The 17531-nt window shown below is 36.5% G+C and overlaps 1 protein-coding gene across 1 annotated transcript in view; it reads right to left on the bottom strand.

The window, feature by feature from the left end:
- The window catches only part of LOC122806067 (GRIP and coiled-coil domain-containing protein 2-like), a 1105805-nt gene that overhangs the window by 181616 nt on the left and 906658 nt on the right, over nt 1-17531 (bottom strand). Inside the window, exons 19-20 of the mRNA XM_044076306.1 lie at nt 12585-12643; nt 11160-11199 (exon numbers count right to left, since the gene is read on the bottom strand). Of these exons, the coding sequence (XP_043932241.1) occupies nt 11160-11199; nt 12585-12643 (99 nt within the window). The remainder of the gene's footprint in view (nt 1-11159; nt 11200-12584; nt 12644-17531) is intronic.

The raw sequence follows: 17531 nt of genomic DNA, 5'->3' as shown, positions 1-17531 counted from the left end.
ACAGAAGGACTCCATCACTGTCGACATATGATGGTCAAAGTTTAGGCTACTATCTATCTGTGTACCTAGATCTTTCACATCTGTGCTTACCCTTAGGAATGTTCTGTCAATGTTGTAGTTAGCATGGGTATCTGACTTTCCAAAGGATACAATAATGCATTTCTTCACATTTAGTTTCAGGCCATGGCTCTGACACCAATCATTTGGCTGATTTAGACCGTCTTGAAAGATACCTACATTGTTGGGATATTCAGTGATTGCCCCCAGCCTGCAGTTGTCACAAACTTTGTCATCCAGAGGCCTTCTACACTAACTTGGCATCCGAGAAGTATACTATGAACAGGACTGGTCCAAACACTGAGCCCTGTGGCACTCCACTAGTAAATGACCTCTTGCTGGATCTGGATTCACCCACTTTAACCACGTGTCCTGGCTGTGAGTCAATTTGTTGTTCATCTGGTGACACAGGGATTTATATCCAGTTTTGTGAGTATACTTATAATAGCTGAGTGAGGAATAGTGTCAAATGCCTTGGCCAGGTCGAGGTAGACAGTATGCACTGCTTTGTCCTCATCCATGGCCTTAGTGATTTTCTCAAAGAGGTGCAAAAGATTCAGTAGGCATGACCTGCGCTTGACAAAGCAGAACTGGGTCAGGTCCAGTGTTTGGAGTTTTCCTATTTCATTATTTATCAGGTCCATGATTATTCTTTCCACGGCCTTACAAATAAGACTGGTTAAGCTTAGGAGTCTGTAATTTCCTGGTTCAGCTGATGGTCCTCCCTTATTCAGAAAGATGACTGTTGCTGTTCCCCACTCTATCTGGACAAAGCCAGTGCGGAGGTTGTGGTTAATTAAAGATCCTAATTGTCCTGATAGGTCCTGATTGATGCTATTTAAGAGGCAACATGGTATTTCATCGGGACCCACTGAAGCTGTGTTTTAAGCTGTAGAGAGTGCAGTGGCTAACTGCAACTTAGTGATAACTGGCGGAGGAGTAGTGGAGGGCATTTCTTGGGGGAGGACTGGTGGTGAAGGGGAGGAAAAATCTGAGCTGAATTTATTGGCTAGCAGATTTGCTACATCTTCTGGCTGAGTATAGGTGAAGCACATTGTTGGGTGTTGTCTTTAAGATTGCAGACACAACTGAAAAATGCATTATAGTTATCCTTAGCTATGGAAGCTATTTTTACCTCAAAGTCTGCTTCAGAGACCTGTCTAGTTCCCTGATTCACTTGTTTATACTAATGAGGGAGTTACTGCTCTGTTGTGCACATTCCCTCTTACTTCTCAACAGGATTTTCTTTCTTTTGTTGTACAACCTATTAATACCAGGGGTCCACCAAGGTTGCTTGTTTTTTTATGGTTTGATCTGGGATTATTTCGGTCTGACACTACCATTTCTATGCAGTAGTTTATACAGTCATACAGGGCTTTTGTGTATGCCTTTGCATAGGCTTCTGTGTTTTCCGGATTTTGGGGGAGCTTGAAATCTAGCTATGCTGTCACTTCATAGGAGGTATTCTGCCTTAGAAAAGTTCTTACATTTCTGGGGGTTAGTTGGAGGGTCTAGTTTTACCTTTATTTCCAGGGACACCACTCTGTGTTCTGATCTTACCACTGAGAACATCACACGGAGGGGGGTACAGCACTCGTCCATATTTGTGAGAACAAGATTTAAAATATTTGTTTCCCTAGTGGGAGTGCAGACCCGCTGCTCCAGGACTTTGAGTTTACAAATCGAGAAATCTTTGGGCCTGCATGTTAGTGGTTTTGTATACCTCCTAGTTAATGAAGGGTAGTTAAAATCACCCATGAGTATGGTATTGGGCTGGATGGTGATTCAAGTAACTTCATGTATGATATGTGGGTTTCCTAGTTCATGGTGGGGGGCCTGCAGCTAGCAAGAATATGGCAATCAATTTTTCTCATAGTTGGGCATGGAATAGCTCAAGCATGTCTTATTGATTGACCAGCCTTGATGTGTGCTTATCCTCTATGTAGATATATAAACCTCCAACTTTTACTTTTTCATGTTCAGTAAGTGATTGGAACGTAGGAAAAGTGTTACAGCCATTCAATTTCAGAGTGCTTTCCATGGCTTTGAACCATGTTCCAGGGTGAGGACAGCTTGTAGGAGTGCAGTTTTTTGTTAAAACTCCTAGCATTGAGCTTGTCCTGAGTAGCTTTTGATATCCTTGAAGGTTTGTCTGTTTGGCAATGCCTAAAAAAGGCACCATAGGTGTAGATAATGTTTTGGCCAATATCCAAAAGTCTAGAGGTGACAAATGAAGACCATCCCTAGCAAAGCAGTGTGGCATGTCATACATGTCCTCCCATGCTAAGTATTGGACCCGTTTGGAATGACACCAATAGCTAGTTTAACTGTTAAAGTCAAGCATTTTCTGTTGGTATTGTAGCATCATCCTTGGAGACTGCAGAATACTGCTCAGTGTTAGGCTCCTACCTGATTGTGACATGTATTCTTAGAGCTCAAGTCAGGACTCTCTCTTCATATAATCCAAGGAGGTACATCTCAGGTCATTCATGGCCACATGGACTATGACTGATTCATACTTCTACTTAGGGGTAAGTGATCTGACTGCTTGCATGATCTGATGGATCCTGGCCCCTGACAGACAGCTAACTGTAACCTTCTCCTTATCCAGCCTGGTAAGGGGGACATCAGTGTGTCTCACAATGGAGTCACCTATGACCAGAATGTTGGGTTCTAGAGTGTTTTGCCTTTTGGGTTTGGTAGATGAAAAACACTGAGATGTGGCTTTATGTGTTATGATCTTAACTGTCTTGTTTGTGTGCACGCAGAGTTTCTCAGAATTGTGCTTGAGAGGCCTTTGAGGTTTAGGTTAAGTCGCATGTGTGCACTTCTGCATATGTGGGTCTATGTGTGTAGACTTTTGCGGGTGCAGTGAATCTTGTGTGTGTGAGTCGCAGACAACCTGTTTGTTGCCTTTTGTGTCTGTATGTGGGAGCCTAGACTCCAGATGCAATGTGTAACTACATCTCTCATATACTGTGTTTGTCTGTTCTGGAATTAAGTGGATGTCAGTGTACATGAGGCAACTTCTACCTTACCGCAAGATGTCCGTGTCCACCAAGCAAGATACAGAGATGGCAGCAAAGTACCCATTCATGGTTGCAGACCCTACTGTATTCTGTAAGGGACAGGAGTGGAGGGTATTTGTAACTGGATGAGGGGTGGGTACTTACTTAGTGTAATCTGCTTCTAACTTAGCAGCGATGCTGCCCTGCCCCCAAACCAGATGCTCTCTGAGCAGAAACAGTCGTGGGTACTAAGATAAGGTAATGTAGACCTAAGTAGTCCTAACTAAGTGCATAAGTGTTCTTCACTGTGGCAAACTAGTTGCCCAGCAAGTAATGTGGGACTTGAAGTAAAGTTCTGAGGTGGTTTTATAGGGGAATTTCAACTTCTGGCGATTGCATATATACAAGACACCACCAACCGCCTCTGAGAGAAGAGCAGCTTTGTGCAAACATGAGGCTTATATATACTCAGAAAAAAAGCAAGTTTTACACTAACTATGCCCTAAGGCCAATCAGATGGTAAGCACACAATGAGCTTTCTACCAGCACAGATAGGTGAAATCAGCCATTTGCTGCCACAAAAGTGTAAACTATATCTCTCTTAATGTAAAAAGACTGGTTTGGGGTCCAAGTGTTACGGAAACACAAACAGATGCCTGGAACTAACTAACAAAACACTAGATACAATGTACTTCAATGCAGAACAGCAGCCCTTAACAGCAATTTGAAAAGCAACTTTAAAACTCAAAAGAAATGCAGAAAACAACTTAAATTTTGTCAATGACTCTAATGTAGTGAGCCCTGATTTACTTCTTCTCCTGCCACCTGATGATTAAAAATCTAAGTGGTAGACAGACTAGGGACAATAGAGATGATACAGCAGGATTCACTTTCAAATGAAACTGAATAACACTGAACTCCAGGGACTAAAAAGGACAGGCCTCACTTAATACAGAAAGCCCAGGGTACCAAAGCCTGCTCTTGTCTGGGTTCCAAAAATTCCATAATTTCACATTTTGTTTAATTTAGGAAGGCTGTTGAGTTTTTCCCCTGTATTAGATTTTCTAACCAGAAGATTTAACAGGTGTTAAAGTAGAATAGGAACTTTGTTATAATTTTTATGTTCAACAAAAGGTAGAAAGGTTCATGCTCTCCTGGCTAATGTTCTCTTATTAAATGGAGCACTGGGGAGCAAGAATCTATATAATGATCCCACCTTATCAAAATAAATGCAGCAAGTGAAAGGGGGGATCTTTTGACAGCAACAGTACTGGTCAATAACTTTCAAAGGAGATGGTATTAGCAATATCTAATCATATAACAGTAAAGTCACTTACTTCTAAGATGCAACACCTTAAAAGACATACCTTACTGTGCTGTAGAAACTCAGTCTAGACCCACAAATGACTGACAGACCTGAAGTTAAAGCAGATTGACTGTTTAATTCAGGTGGCTAAAAAGAACAATTAGGTATGCGGAGCTCTACCTAAGAATGTCTGACTGAAAAATATCTTAGTGAAGGACTCACATCCACTTGCTTATTCCAAAATCATGTTTATGATTTTTTTGCAGCAATATACCTCGTGCTCTACATCATACTGACCAAAGGTACTAGGATACAAACCTTTAGATACACATTAATTTATCAATATACAATATGCAAGGAAAATCCATACCAACCCTGATCTTCAGCAGTGGAAAAAATAGATGATACATGATGTTCAACGGTAAGTATATTTATTTTACCAATAGTGGTTAATGGATTATCTCAACAAAATAAACAGCTTTTTTTACCATCACATCAGAAATTTGGGAGAAAAATCATATTTATTATATTGCTGCATTTGCAAATCAACACAGTACAACTGTTAAATTATGACACTCACAAAATGCAAAAATAATATGGGAAGTAAAAATGAAGTAATGCCTGAGAACAGCACAGTGTGTTTCAATGTCAACCTTATCAGGTGCACATTCTGTTCAACTATTCTTACAACATGCTACCGGTGACAAACACAAACCTGTCTGCACAACTATAAAAAGCAGCTTCAAGATGTCAACAGTAAAACGACATTAACGGATTTGTGGAAGAAATGTGTGTGTGGTTTGTAGGAAACTTCTCTGCATGTCAGATTTATATAAGCAACTTGTTTGTATGTCACTCTTCCCTGGCTTTCAATCTCTGTTTTTATGTAGGAAATTGATTTGCATGTCCCCCTTTCCTGGTTTTCAGTTTCTGTTTCTCCTGTTTTTTTTTTCTCACCAGGGCCATTATTTCTCCACTCTCGTAAGTTTCTATTACAAGTGCTGACTACTGAATTACTTATAGAAGTACATGACGGATACAAGATACTCCTAACTGCTCCATTCACTTTCAGTATGTAGCTGCCTCCTATCCTTTACAACAAAAGTAAACATATTTTGTGCTACCACATTAAAAAAACAACAAATACAAGTGTAAACAATTTAATGTGTAAATGCACTACTCCCACATTACAAAATTGCAGTGCACAACAGAAGCATCCTACAGAAAATAACATTCTATACAGAGAAGGAAATGATATACAGACAAATAACAGTATCAAATACAATGAGGGAATCATATTTGGACTTTTGTAGTAAACTTCTCACAATTTTTATACAGAAACAGCTAATTTATTTGTACATATATTTCATTTCAGAACTGCTTTAGGTTTATCTGTTCATTAAAATATTCTTTCTCATGACTGCTAAATATGATAATTACTCCAGTAATAAAGAAGTCATTTTCTGTCAATTTCTATACAGAGACAGCATAACAAATGGTTGATATAAAATGTTGAACCAGCCTTACTAAGCCCACACTAATCCATGTGCTGGATAAAAGATAATCTCAACTGAGCACATCTGTTTGCACAAAGGTTGCCTCTCCTATATGCATAGGCAACCAGTGAATATTTAAGTGCAATATTGTACATCTGGCTTTTCATTTGAGACAATAGTTGTCTATGCATGGTATTCACTGTTGACTTGCTAAAGTATTGTGCATCTTTGTCATATGCATGCATATAAGCATGCATACAAATATTTCAAGCACAGGCATTAATGCCCTTCTAGCTTGCCAATATAACAAAAACAGTTGTTCCCATAATAAGTGTCCAGGCTGTTCTTAAAAATATCTAAACTAGTACTTGGTTTAATGCAATTTGGTAGTCTGTTCCATGCATCAGCTTTTCTGTCAGAGAACCAGTTAGTACACTTCTCATTCCTATAAAATCTTCTACATAGGTTGTCTGATGAATCTCTAGTACTTTTTGATAACCCAAACATTCCCAGATATAGCAGTCTATAAATGCCCTATATGCCAGAATAAAATCCCTTCTTAAATATCTATAAGAGACACTGTACAAGTTCAGATTTTTTAGTCTTTCATAATAACTTAAATTTTCACATTCATGGATGTCCTTGGCATATTTCTGCTGTACTCTTTCCAGTTTTATCATGATGTTTTCTTATAAGGTTTCCATATTGTTAATCAATACTCGAGTTTGGGTCTAATGTAGCTAACAAAACAATGACTTCATAATTTCTGATTTCCCAGACTTTATAAAACTTTTTATACAACCTATAGTTCTATAACTATTATTAATCAATTGGTTGATATGATTAGAAAAACTCAAAGCTGTATCTCCCCACATAACCAGGTCCTTAAATGAATCTACAGTTTCAATCACGATTTGCTGTATTAAATATTCGCCTTTCAATTTATGTCTCTCAAATCTCATATGCTTAGTTTTTGATGTATTTATCAGCATATTATTCTCCCTTGCCCAAATGGCCAATTTAGTCAAGTTCTTTTGCAGATATGCCCTATCTGTAACACATGTAATCCGTTTACCCAATTTCAAGTCATCTCTATAGACTGTAGAGCACCTCAGATGAAGGAAGATAGATCTGAAAGACACAATCTAAACAAGTATGGCCCTAGGACAGAGCCCTGTGGAACACTCTGACTGTAACCAAAAATTTCACTTGTCCAATTGCTGTATGATACTTGCCAAGTCCTATTTGTAGGCCACGCAGCTGTCCATCTTATCAAGAGTACATCAGTATCTAGTTTTAATTTATTGATCAGTGTTTTGTGTCTGACCCTATCAAATGCTGAAGTTAAATCTATATAAATTATATTACAGCTCAATTTTGCATTCATAGCTGTTATTATATTGTTACAGAACATCAGGACACAGGTGGTAATAGATCTATTTTCAACATATGCATGCTGATATATGGTTTCAAGTCCCAACCTTTCCAGTTCTGACAATAATTTATCCAATATTACCTTCTCCATTATTTTTCTACTACATGAAAGTAAACTTAAAGACAGGCTTAATAAGGGCAAGTTTCCAGCCTTCAGGAATCTCCCCATATTTAAATGAACTAGTAAATGATAGATATAATGGTACTGTAAGTTCTTGCTGAAGTGTTCTCACATCGTTATTACTAATTCTATCTCCTCCCTGTGCTTTGTTGCATCTAGTTTGCATAGTTCTTTTTTCAATATAATCTAATTTGATTTCAGTATCTGAGGTTACCTGGATGTCACTAGAACAACCTATCATCCCTTCTGGGGAGTCAAACTGTTTTGCAAAAGATTTTTAAAATGTAACTAGATTCTGTTGTGTCTGAGAATAAATTTTAGAATCTACACACAGTTTATCACAGTGTATGTCTTTAATCCTTCCACATCTTATGTATCTATAAAATGGTTTCCTATTATACGCAATATCTTTATATAAATTTTCTTCAAATTTTTCTTGATCTTGTCTCACACTGTGCTTAATTTGATCTACCAGCTTGTTTATTTCAGTTTTCGAAGTTGTAGTTTAACTTCTTTTCCATTTCTTACATTTTTTTTCTCTCAGCTTAATCAAGTATCTTATTATGGAAATACATCCTCCTGACATTGTGTTCTTAGAGCCTGATGTTAAACATTTTTTTGATTTTTTGCATTCAAACAATTTCTCTTTCAAAACTTTCCACATTCCTTCTGCAGTTTTTCTACTGAATGCATCACTCCAATTAGTTTTACATGACGGTTTTGCTTCCATATAATCTGTTATTAATCTTCTGTGCACTGGTTTAGATTTCAGTTTGGCAGACTTATCTAGCAACACATTAACCTTTATAAATCCCATGATCACTGCAAAGGTGGTATAACTTGGCATGAAGTAAGACTAATATATTTAGGAACACAAACAATGTCTAATATGTTCCTTTCCCTGGTCTGTTTTTTTTTTTACAGTCTGAAGCAACTGTTGTTCCTGAACATACATTGTGAAAAATGTCCTTACTAATGTTGATGAATCAATATCATTCCAATCTGTTTCTGGTAAATTTAAGTCACCACCAGCAACTATTATTCTTCCCTCCTGTGTTTTCTGTAAGAAATGTATGACTTTCTGTAGGTCATCATCACTTAGCTTTGGTGGTTTATACACTCCAACAATTGTTATATGTTCCAGGGTTGTCTTTATTGTCACAGTTACACACACTAAAGTATTGGTGTTATCACTGACCAAGTTATAATCAAAGTCTCATAACTATCTTTAATCCCTGTCTTAACAATCCCCACCTAATGTTTTTTTAGAATGTCTGTTACAGTAAAAACATTTATACCAGTTTCCAGTCATTGTTTTTTTAATCATGCTTCACAAACAATAACATCAATCTTGTGAAAAAGTAGCACATTTTCCAATTTAAAAAACTTTAATATTAATGCTCCTAGCATTAACAATAATCAGAGATGCATCAAATGTTGCTACCTGTAAACTATTACATTTTCGACTTGGCAAAAATCGTGCCTAGTATTTGTCGAATTGCAAAATATCTGCTGCAAAAATTTTCCTCCCTGATCTTGACAAGTGCACGCCATCCTGTCTGAACACATATGCCCAAAATTAGGCTCAGATGCTCTACATACTTCCATTTTGTAAAATGGGATATTTTTTCATGGAGGTATTTGCCCCCCAAATTTTTTCATTCAAAGTAACCTGACTCTCCTTTCTATATGTGATTTGTGAAAAATATGTCCTAACACATGCACAATCTATAGTAGCTAAGAGGGCTGTAAGTTCCCTACTAACAGTCACACAGTCCTTCTGGATGAGATAATTTGTACTGGCATGAATAAAAACAGATCCATACTTCTTTATATTAAGGTGTTCTAAGGCCTGCCTCACATCCTCTATTTTTGCTCCTAGTAAGCATATGACTATTCAATGTTCATTAGCTTCTTCGCAAATGTAAGTATCATTTCCTCTAATAATTGAATATCCAATTACAAGAATATTTTTTGTGACCAGATCTGAAGACCCTTCAACTTTAATTCAGTAATATCTGCTCTACCAATTGTTACAAAGTACTAACCTTCATCACCATTAGTATTATTAATCCCACTGTTAATTATGTTTACAACCATACAATTCTCATCCAGCTGGCTTTGTACATCCACAGCTTGGGCCATGTTGTCAGTGTCTGTATTCTCCTATTTTTGCTTCAGTAATGTTTTTCAGTCCTTCCATGTTCGGTTTTGATTTATTCCTTTTTACCTGCCCCTTGCCTTTTTTTTCTACCTTGTCATTTGGAAAGCGTATGCCTTTTTTCTGTAGATTGAGGGTTTTCTGACAGAAAAGTGTTATCATTTCCTGTAATCTGTGTGTTACATAAAGCAGTGTCCTTTTTACTATGTATTCTCTTTGCTTTTTATTTATCAGTTTCTTTTTCTTCCTTATTTATTGTGAACTTCTTTTCTTTCTATTTTTATTTCCTTCTATATGCTCTGAATCTTCAGATTGCTGAACACTTGTATCCAGTATTCCAAAGTCATCAATGGCATTACCTTGTTTCACAGTGGCTGAGTGATCTTTACAGACAATAGACACCTCCTTTCCTAAATGCTCTCTGCCTAACGTTATTTACCTCATCAGTCTTGTCATTAATATATGTAACACGAGTTCTCTATGCTGTGCCAATTGCACAACTGCAATCGTCACCAGTAAGTCTAGATTTAACACTAATAATGGTAAGCAAATCATCCAACTTTTGACATGATGAACACAGATCCCCAGCATTATCATGTTAGCTTAAAATATAAATAGCATTTATTACACTGTAATGTGTGCTTTAGTAAGTCTTTAACGGCATACTCATTTAAGGAGTCCATATTCAGCTGTAAATGAATAAAACAATTCTAAAATAAAATTTAAAAAATTACACAAACAATTTACAACTAAATATTAAAAGAAGTACAGTAAAGTTGTTGCTCTGACTGTACAACTTGTGAAAGTCACACAAAAGCTTTTAATACCTTTGCGTTGCACCTCTTTTTAACAGTAAAGATCAATAAATCGCAAATCAAGACAGGATTGTCTAGATAATCTCTGGATTGTCCTCTTTGCAATCTGTGTGAATTTATAGCTGACTAGGCCCCTTGGGATGGTTAGAGTTTACCTGTCTAAAAACTATCCCTTTCTAACAACCAACAGTAAAAATAAAATATAAATTCAAATAAAAGCTTCTTTTACCAGTTTTGCACAGTTAATCACAAATCAATACAGGATTGTTTAGATAAGCTCAAGGATATGCATGCCAACAAGGGTGTAACTGTGCCAATTAATTTTGTGAAGACAAGGCCACAAGACTACGTAGTAGTTCAGGAATTCTGGGGAAATCAAAAAATATGTCTGTGAGAGGAGATCCAGCTGAGGTGGTAGTGTCCTTGATTTTGTCTACGATGGTGGGGGGGGGGGGTCATTCAGATTTCGGGGATCTAAGAAGCAAAGTCGTGATGCCTCAAAATAATTACTTTTTTTGCTAATACTGTGCAGTAGCTTTTTTATGGTGACATCATTAAGTTTCACTGTTTCAGTTAAGGAGTGGAAAGATTTGTGGTTTGGCATTTTTCTGCTTTTGTATGCAGGATTCTGCCTTATGGTGTTTTCAACATTTATCATGAATCTATACAATAAGTCCATTAATCACAAGTATGACATTTTGGTATTCAGAAACTGCAACAGTCTAGTACCCTGGACACTAACAAAATGATCTTATACTTACTGCCGTTCTGTAGGCATGCTGTCAATGACATCACAGATCCCTGGAGGGAGAGACACAAAGGTGATGTGTAAAAGTCACATGTTCAGCTGTTGCATTTACAGAAGCAAAGCAATCTAAAAAACAAAATTACAGTTTGCACGTCCTTCTTGTTTATAAGCTGTTTATCTAGTGCTAACCTTAAAAAGTAATGACCGACCAAATCTAATTATATTAAACAAATCACTGCATGATCATCATTACCATTACTTGCATGCATGCAAACATTTATTTTCTTTGTTAACTTGGGCAGAGCATTGACCTCAGAGGACCATTTTCAGATTCAGCCTGGGAGACGTGACTTTGCCACCAAAGACAGACACCTGTATTGCTGAGATTTTGCAGCTAACCCTGTGCAAGAGAAACCTTGTAAAAGTATAGGATTTATACATTTCTATATATGTATTTTATGTATTGATACAATGTATTTTGTAAAGTTTGTCACATGACTTTGGCTGCGGTCATGTGTTTTTGGGCTTGTATATAAGCACTTGCTTTTTTATTTGGATGTATTCAGTATTGAGAAAGGGTTTTACCTGAAAGCTTTGCATTTCTATAAAGTCTTTTATCCAACGTGTATTGTGTTTTACTGGATTCTTTCAGCTATCTATATCAGAATTTACCCACAGTTGATGTGGTTTGATTATGAGAGTGAAGCTTGGGTGATTAAACCAAGCCAACCATGAGTAAATCCTGATATACCCACAAACAGGAGTGGATTATTGCTTTTACACAATGACATCTTTTAAGAAAGAAACTGCTTACCTTTCTTAAATAATGACTTTGTGTAACGGCACTTCAGTCTTCTTCCATGATGTCTTCTGAAGGCTGATGTACTGTGTATGCATATGGGACTTGCACTCCCACACCTGCATCATTGTCTAAAAAGTGAGGATTTGATGAGGGACAGTAGAGAAATACAAGGAAAATCAGGTACTGTTTATTCAGTTTTGCAGTACATACTTGATTTTTCTCGTATTTTGCTCTCCCCCAGCATATCCAAATAGCATGTCTGGTCACTCAATGGTAATTCAGTGGCTGACTTTTTTCTACTGGTACATGCTCAACTTACAGCAGGCATGCTGGTTGGGCTGTCCACTCAGTGTGCTCACGTTTGAATAAAAATAAGCAGTCCTTGTATAATCTAAGATATCTTACAAGCATAACAGAATCATCATTTTTATATAATTAATAAACACAAGCATTTTATGTGCATCTTCAAGAAGACCAGGAAAACTGAATGAGATTTGTTGCCTATGTCATTAAACAAGGAATATCATACAGCAATAGAATAACCCACTTTGCTTAACAGGAATTTAAATGACTGTTTTCATTTCATAACAAAATAACACAGATCTGTCAAATTACACCAAATGTCTTCTGTCTTACCTTCTGATTCTGAAGAGTTGATTTCAAACAACTGAATCGCATCACCACTACTGAAGCATCTGTGTGGGCAAAAAGCATATATTATTTAGAGATGCTACCAGATAAACTCATTTTATGTACAAAAGAGGTCACTTACTGCAGTTTCTACATGAAGGAATGAAAAGTAAATTTATCACTGTGTCACAGCTACTTGCACAGCTACCTTTCAAACCAGACGTCAGTGAGTTCTAGTGCCAGATGGAAACTGAAACCACGCCTTTAAGTGCATCCTGGTCATGTCCTGTTGGATGTCCAGGCAAATATAAAATAAGCCTGATATTAAATTTGGACATTAACAGCATCAGTCCTGCCAGCAAACGTGAAAATGTAAAGATCTCACTCTGTGTCAGCTTCGGGAAAGGTAATATAGCAATTAGGCCTGTCTTCAGTTTTTTTCTTTTTTTTTAAAGAATTTCTTCCTTTCAAGTGAATTATCTTCCTGAAATAAAGACCTTTACATACTGTGACACCAGCACCTGTCCCTCACCCTTATGTGATGCATATTCTTTTAGGTTCAACACATCAAACTGGTAGCTGGTCAATGACGACAGAGTGTTAGACTAAGAGATAAGCCAAAAAGTATTTGTAAGTTAGGTGATGGTACAAGCAGTGTGCAAAGACTTGTTTTTTGGTCAGTATGGAGAGGTGTATCCTCTGTAGCGCACCCGCTAGCTGCACTCTAGGTAGGATTAAATCAAGAGTGAGAGAAGACTGCCAGCAAATATGGAGTACAGCTGCTCTCTAGGTTATAAATGGAGGGAAAATGTCTGCTGTGACAATACATGAAGCAATCTCTCACAAGATATGCACATAGAAACAGACACCAGGAAAACTTAACTATGTTACCCAGAGAAATGGATAGTCCTTCTAGTCCTTCCCCAAACAGCACTATATCAGACACGGGGGAATTAAACTCTGCTATCCAGGGACATGGCTTTCATCTGAATCAGGCTAAACAACTAAGTACTGTGTTAAACAAAGGTACTGCTGTAGTTACTGTAGGTTCAGTGAATACAAAATATGTAATATTTTGAGGAAAACAAACAGTGAGTTCATTTAGCGGCATGAAGGCATTGAGAGAAGGAAATACATAGATAGCATAAGTAAATAATTATGCCTTTGGATTGTCAGTCAGCTCTATAAGGTACTGTGACTATGAATTGTTTATTGGGTCTTCCTCCATGGTATGGTCTTAGTTCTATGGCATGTCTTCAGTTTGTACACACTAAAAACATGGATCTACAAGCCTGCTTCAAACAGTGGGATGAAGACACTTGTGATTCTTGAAGCTATGCATATATTCCAGAAGTCAGTCTGGGTTAAGTGAATTTCAGCTGCCATTCTATCTACAGGAAATGGTTCTGGAGATGTCAGCATAAACTGTTCAACAGTGTGAAGAGAAGTACAAGTATGCCATCTGCTTCATTAGGGGTACGCATCAACAGTCACATGAAATGTGGAAACCCTAGGCTTGGCAATCCAAACCAAGATGGTAGCTCTCAGGTGGTAAACATTCAATACAATGCATTGAACAAGTCATTCTACAATGCAAACAGCTGTAAGCTGTGGCTGTTCTGCTCTTCTTTTCCACTACTGGTTTAACAGAAGAATCCTCAGAATATGTGGAATCTCCAAACTGGAAACACTGCATCTTCTACATGTCAAGGATATGAGACCTATGGCCACCTCAGAAAAATGTATCACTAAAAGAATATATGCAAATTCTAAGAGGATAACTTTGATAATGACTAAAGAACCATATTATATTTATATAAAAATCAATCTATGGAGGGTTTCCAAAAAGAGAGATGTGTATATCTCATGCCAGTGCCTATGCTCAGAAGGTCTGTGTATCAGATTTGCAGTATCTAGCGTCAGCTCTCAAATTGCTGACACTTCAAGAAAGAGGTCCAAATGGTCACAACTACAGAAAAAGATGCCATATCAATTTCATTTGTACTACCACTAGTGCGGCACAGTTAACCTGTCAAACATCCTCCCTCGCTCATCTATGAAAAGAGGCATTTGTTTTAGATTTACTAGTTAATAAAAAAAACAGCTGTCTCTACCAAGTAAAGAGACCTGGATGCTGCATACATCTTCAGGTTTCATTTGTCTTAGCTTCCACTGTAGCACAGACCAAAAGACAATGTATGCAGTTTATGAAACAAAACACAAGTCAACAATAATTATTGTTCTGGAAATAGATGTACTTTTTCCATATAAAGGTGTATCATAGGTAAGCTGATTCATTTACCTATGCTTCTATACTATGAAAGATTCTGTCCAAAATTCACCTAACCTGCAATTTAGACAATCCAAGAGACACTTTACAATTCAGTAAGGCATAAGATCTGAGTTCAGAATCTACTTTAAGCAATGCAACAAGATTTCTGGCCACATGGGCAGACACTGCAATTAGGTCTACTGCTCAGACAAAGGAGATGCCTATATTAGAACTGATGTCCTCAAGTCCACCAATATCAGGCTCCTTTTTAACTTGCTACATTGTATGTAAAATACCATATTGTGTATGGGAGAAAGGTAAAAGAAGACATATAGAAGACCACCTTCCAAAGGATTCTAAAGGAATCTCCTAGAGTGCTGCAGACTGTGATGGCAGAGTAGAAAATTCCCCCACATTTAGATTATTTTTAAAGGCAAACATCTACTAGTGGAAGGTTTCCTGGGAGCAACAGGTAGTCCATCATCTCTGAGGCACCCAACATGGACACAATCCTTCACTTTCTAAGGTGAACAGTTCAACAGCTGGTCTCTGGCTTGAATTATGTAAAATGCTAAGAGATCTGCACACAGGATGAGCACAATGATCTACTTCCTGCATAAAAGGAAGTGATCATCATCCTGTTTTCTAGAAGAAGTCAGCTGGGGGACCTGTTAGACCTTTTTTTTTTTTTTTAATTATTTATTTATTTAGTTAGTTAGTTATTATTGCCATGTATCATGGACTTACATAACAAAATACCTCCTTTAAGTAAGGAAAAATACGGAAGAAAGCATGCAAGAGCATAAAATGTGTGATAAACAACTTAATAAAAATGAGCAAATTCCATATAGGTGCATTTGACAAATGTTAGCCCAGAAAACTAAAACTAGGAGCTGCTTCCTGTGCCCAGATTATAGTGTTTGACTATTTCCACCTTCATTTGTGTACTGCTTGACCTTAAGCAAGTTACATACCCTGACAGTACTCTCATCTTGCTCATGGACAATTGTGCCTTTGATTTACCTGGTCAACAAATAAATACAGAAAGCAGCTCACTGCCTTAGTCCTCTGAGCTAACTGCAAATAAATGATGTACCAGAAAATTATAAATTTTATGATCGGCAGACCAAAAATACAAAGCAAAAATCTGGACATTACGCAAAATTCTGGGTAGTTGATTGACTGTATAGGCATACATCATAAGATGGACTGGTGTCTTAGGCAACACTGATCTTCTGCCTTATCCCCTCTGCTTGCTAGGAAAGAGTTTAACTGCCCTGTGATCCTGAATAGGGTAAAGCAGGTATCAGAAATTGAATGAATGAGTGAATTCTCCAACTGTTCAATGGCCGTCTGCAACCTGATTAGAGATACAAGTGTAGCTGCCCTCATTGGGATAATGTGCTAATAAATTACGGTGGTAATAATAATAATGATTAAGCCAGAAGCACTGTAACCCATGAAGAAATGAATGCACAAACCAAGAAGAAACATGCAAATAAATAAACATTTGACCATTCATTCTTTTTTTAAGAAAGTGTTTATTAAAATTTTAAACACAATGAAACAGTATATCATCCAAAAGAAAGAGCAAGCAAAAGACTACTATTTACAATAGTGTCTCCATCAATTAATCTAACAAATTCTCAATTTCCATTCAAAGAAAACGAATAAAAAGTTAGTAAATAAATACATATTACTATAGAAACGTTAACTAGTTTTCTAATAAAATATTTACTTTAACCAATCATTACAGTAAAAAGTAGTTTTATCTGTTCTCATTTAAATATGGCCTAATTCATTTTGACAAACAGTGCTAGCAATATTTATAAATTCTCTAGATGAAGGCATAATATATTTTTTCCCATTTCCAAGAAATGCAGCATTAAACAGAATTAGTGATTTAGTTAAAATAAATTTGTCTGCCCACAGAGCTTGTAGAAAACTATTTTTTTTATTCGAAAAAGATTGTATCATATTGCAATCAAAGACTATATGTTGCCAGTCAGCTTTTAACATAGGTTTGCATCTCTAACATCCAATACTTTTTTATACATAAATTCTAGTCTATTTTATGAGGAGCAATAAAGGTTCTGTGCATAAATTTCCATGAAAATAATTTCCAATATAAGGAAGAAGTAGTTTTCTTTGAAGATGATAATATTAACATTTTATTGTCCTCTAATACACTAGTATGATAAACTAAAGTAAAATAATCCCAATAATTATTTTTAATCTGTAATCTTATATTCCTTAATAATTTACATATTGTAGATAAATATGTTTTCCCTAAATCATTTGTTGAATCAGTATTATTTAGAAAATCAACAAATGGTAGAAATGTATTCTTTAATATAATGGGCATTAAATCAATTTTATAGTTAATAACTTGCCTAATTATTAACACAGTTAAGCAGCTGTTCATATCAATATCATATTTATTAATTATAAAGTCAATAGTAAGTAGGTTTTCTCCATTTATCATTTGATACCAAGAAATCAAATAATGATATTTTAAATTCAGCATTTGGAAAAATTTAGAGTTATAATACAATCTACAGTGAAGGCTATAGGAGATATTGTAAAAAAGCAAGGTTTCATATCCAGATTTTTAAGCATACAGTTTTTTTTATATATATAACTAAAATATTGTTTATATAGCACAAATCAAATGGCTTATT

The sequence above is a fragment of the Protopterus annectens genome, chromosome 7.part0 (genome assembly GCF_019279795.1).
Source record: "Protopterus annectens isolate FY-2018-M chromosome 7.part0, PAN1.0, whole genome shotgun sequence".
In the NCBI taxonomy this organism is placed as follows: Eukaryota; Metazoa; Chordata; order Ceratodontiformes; family Protopteridae; genus Protopterus; species Protopterus annectens.
Note: the sequence above shows the minus strand (reverse complement) of the source record. Positions and strands in the feature narration are given on the sequence as shown.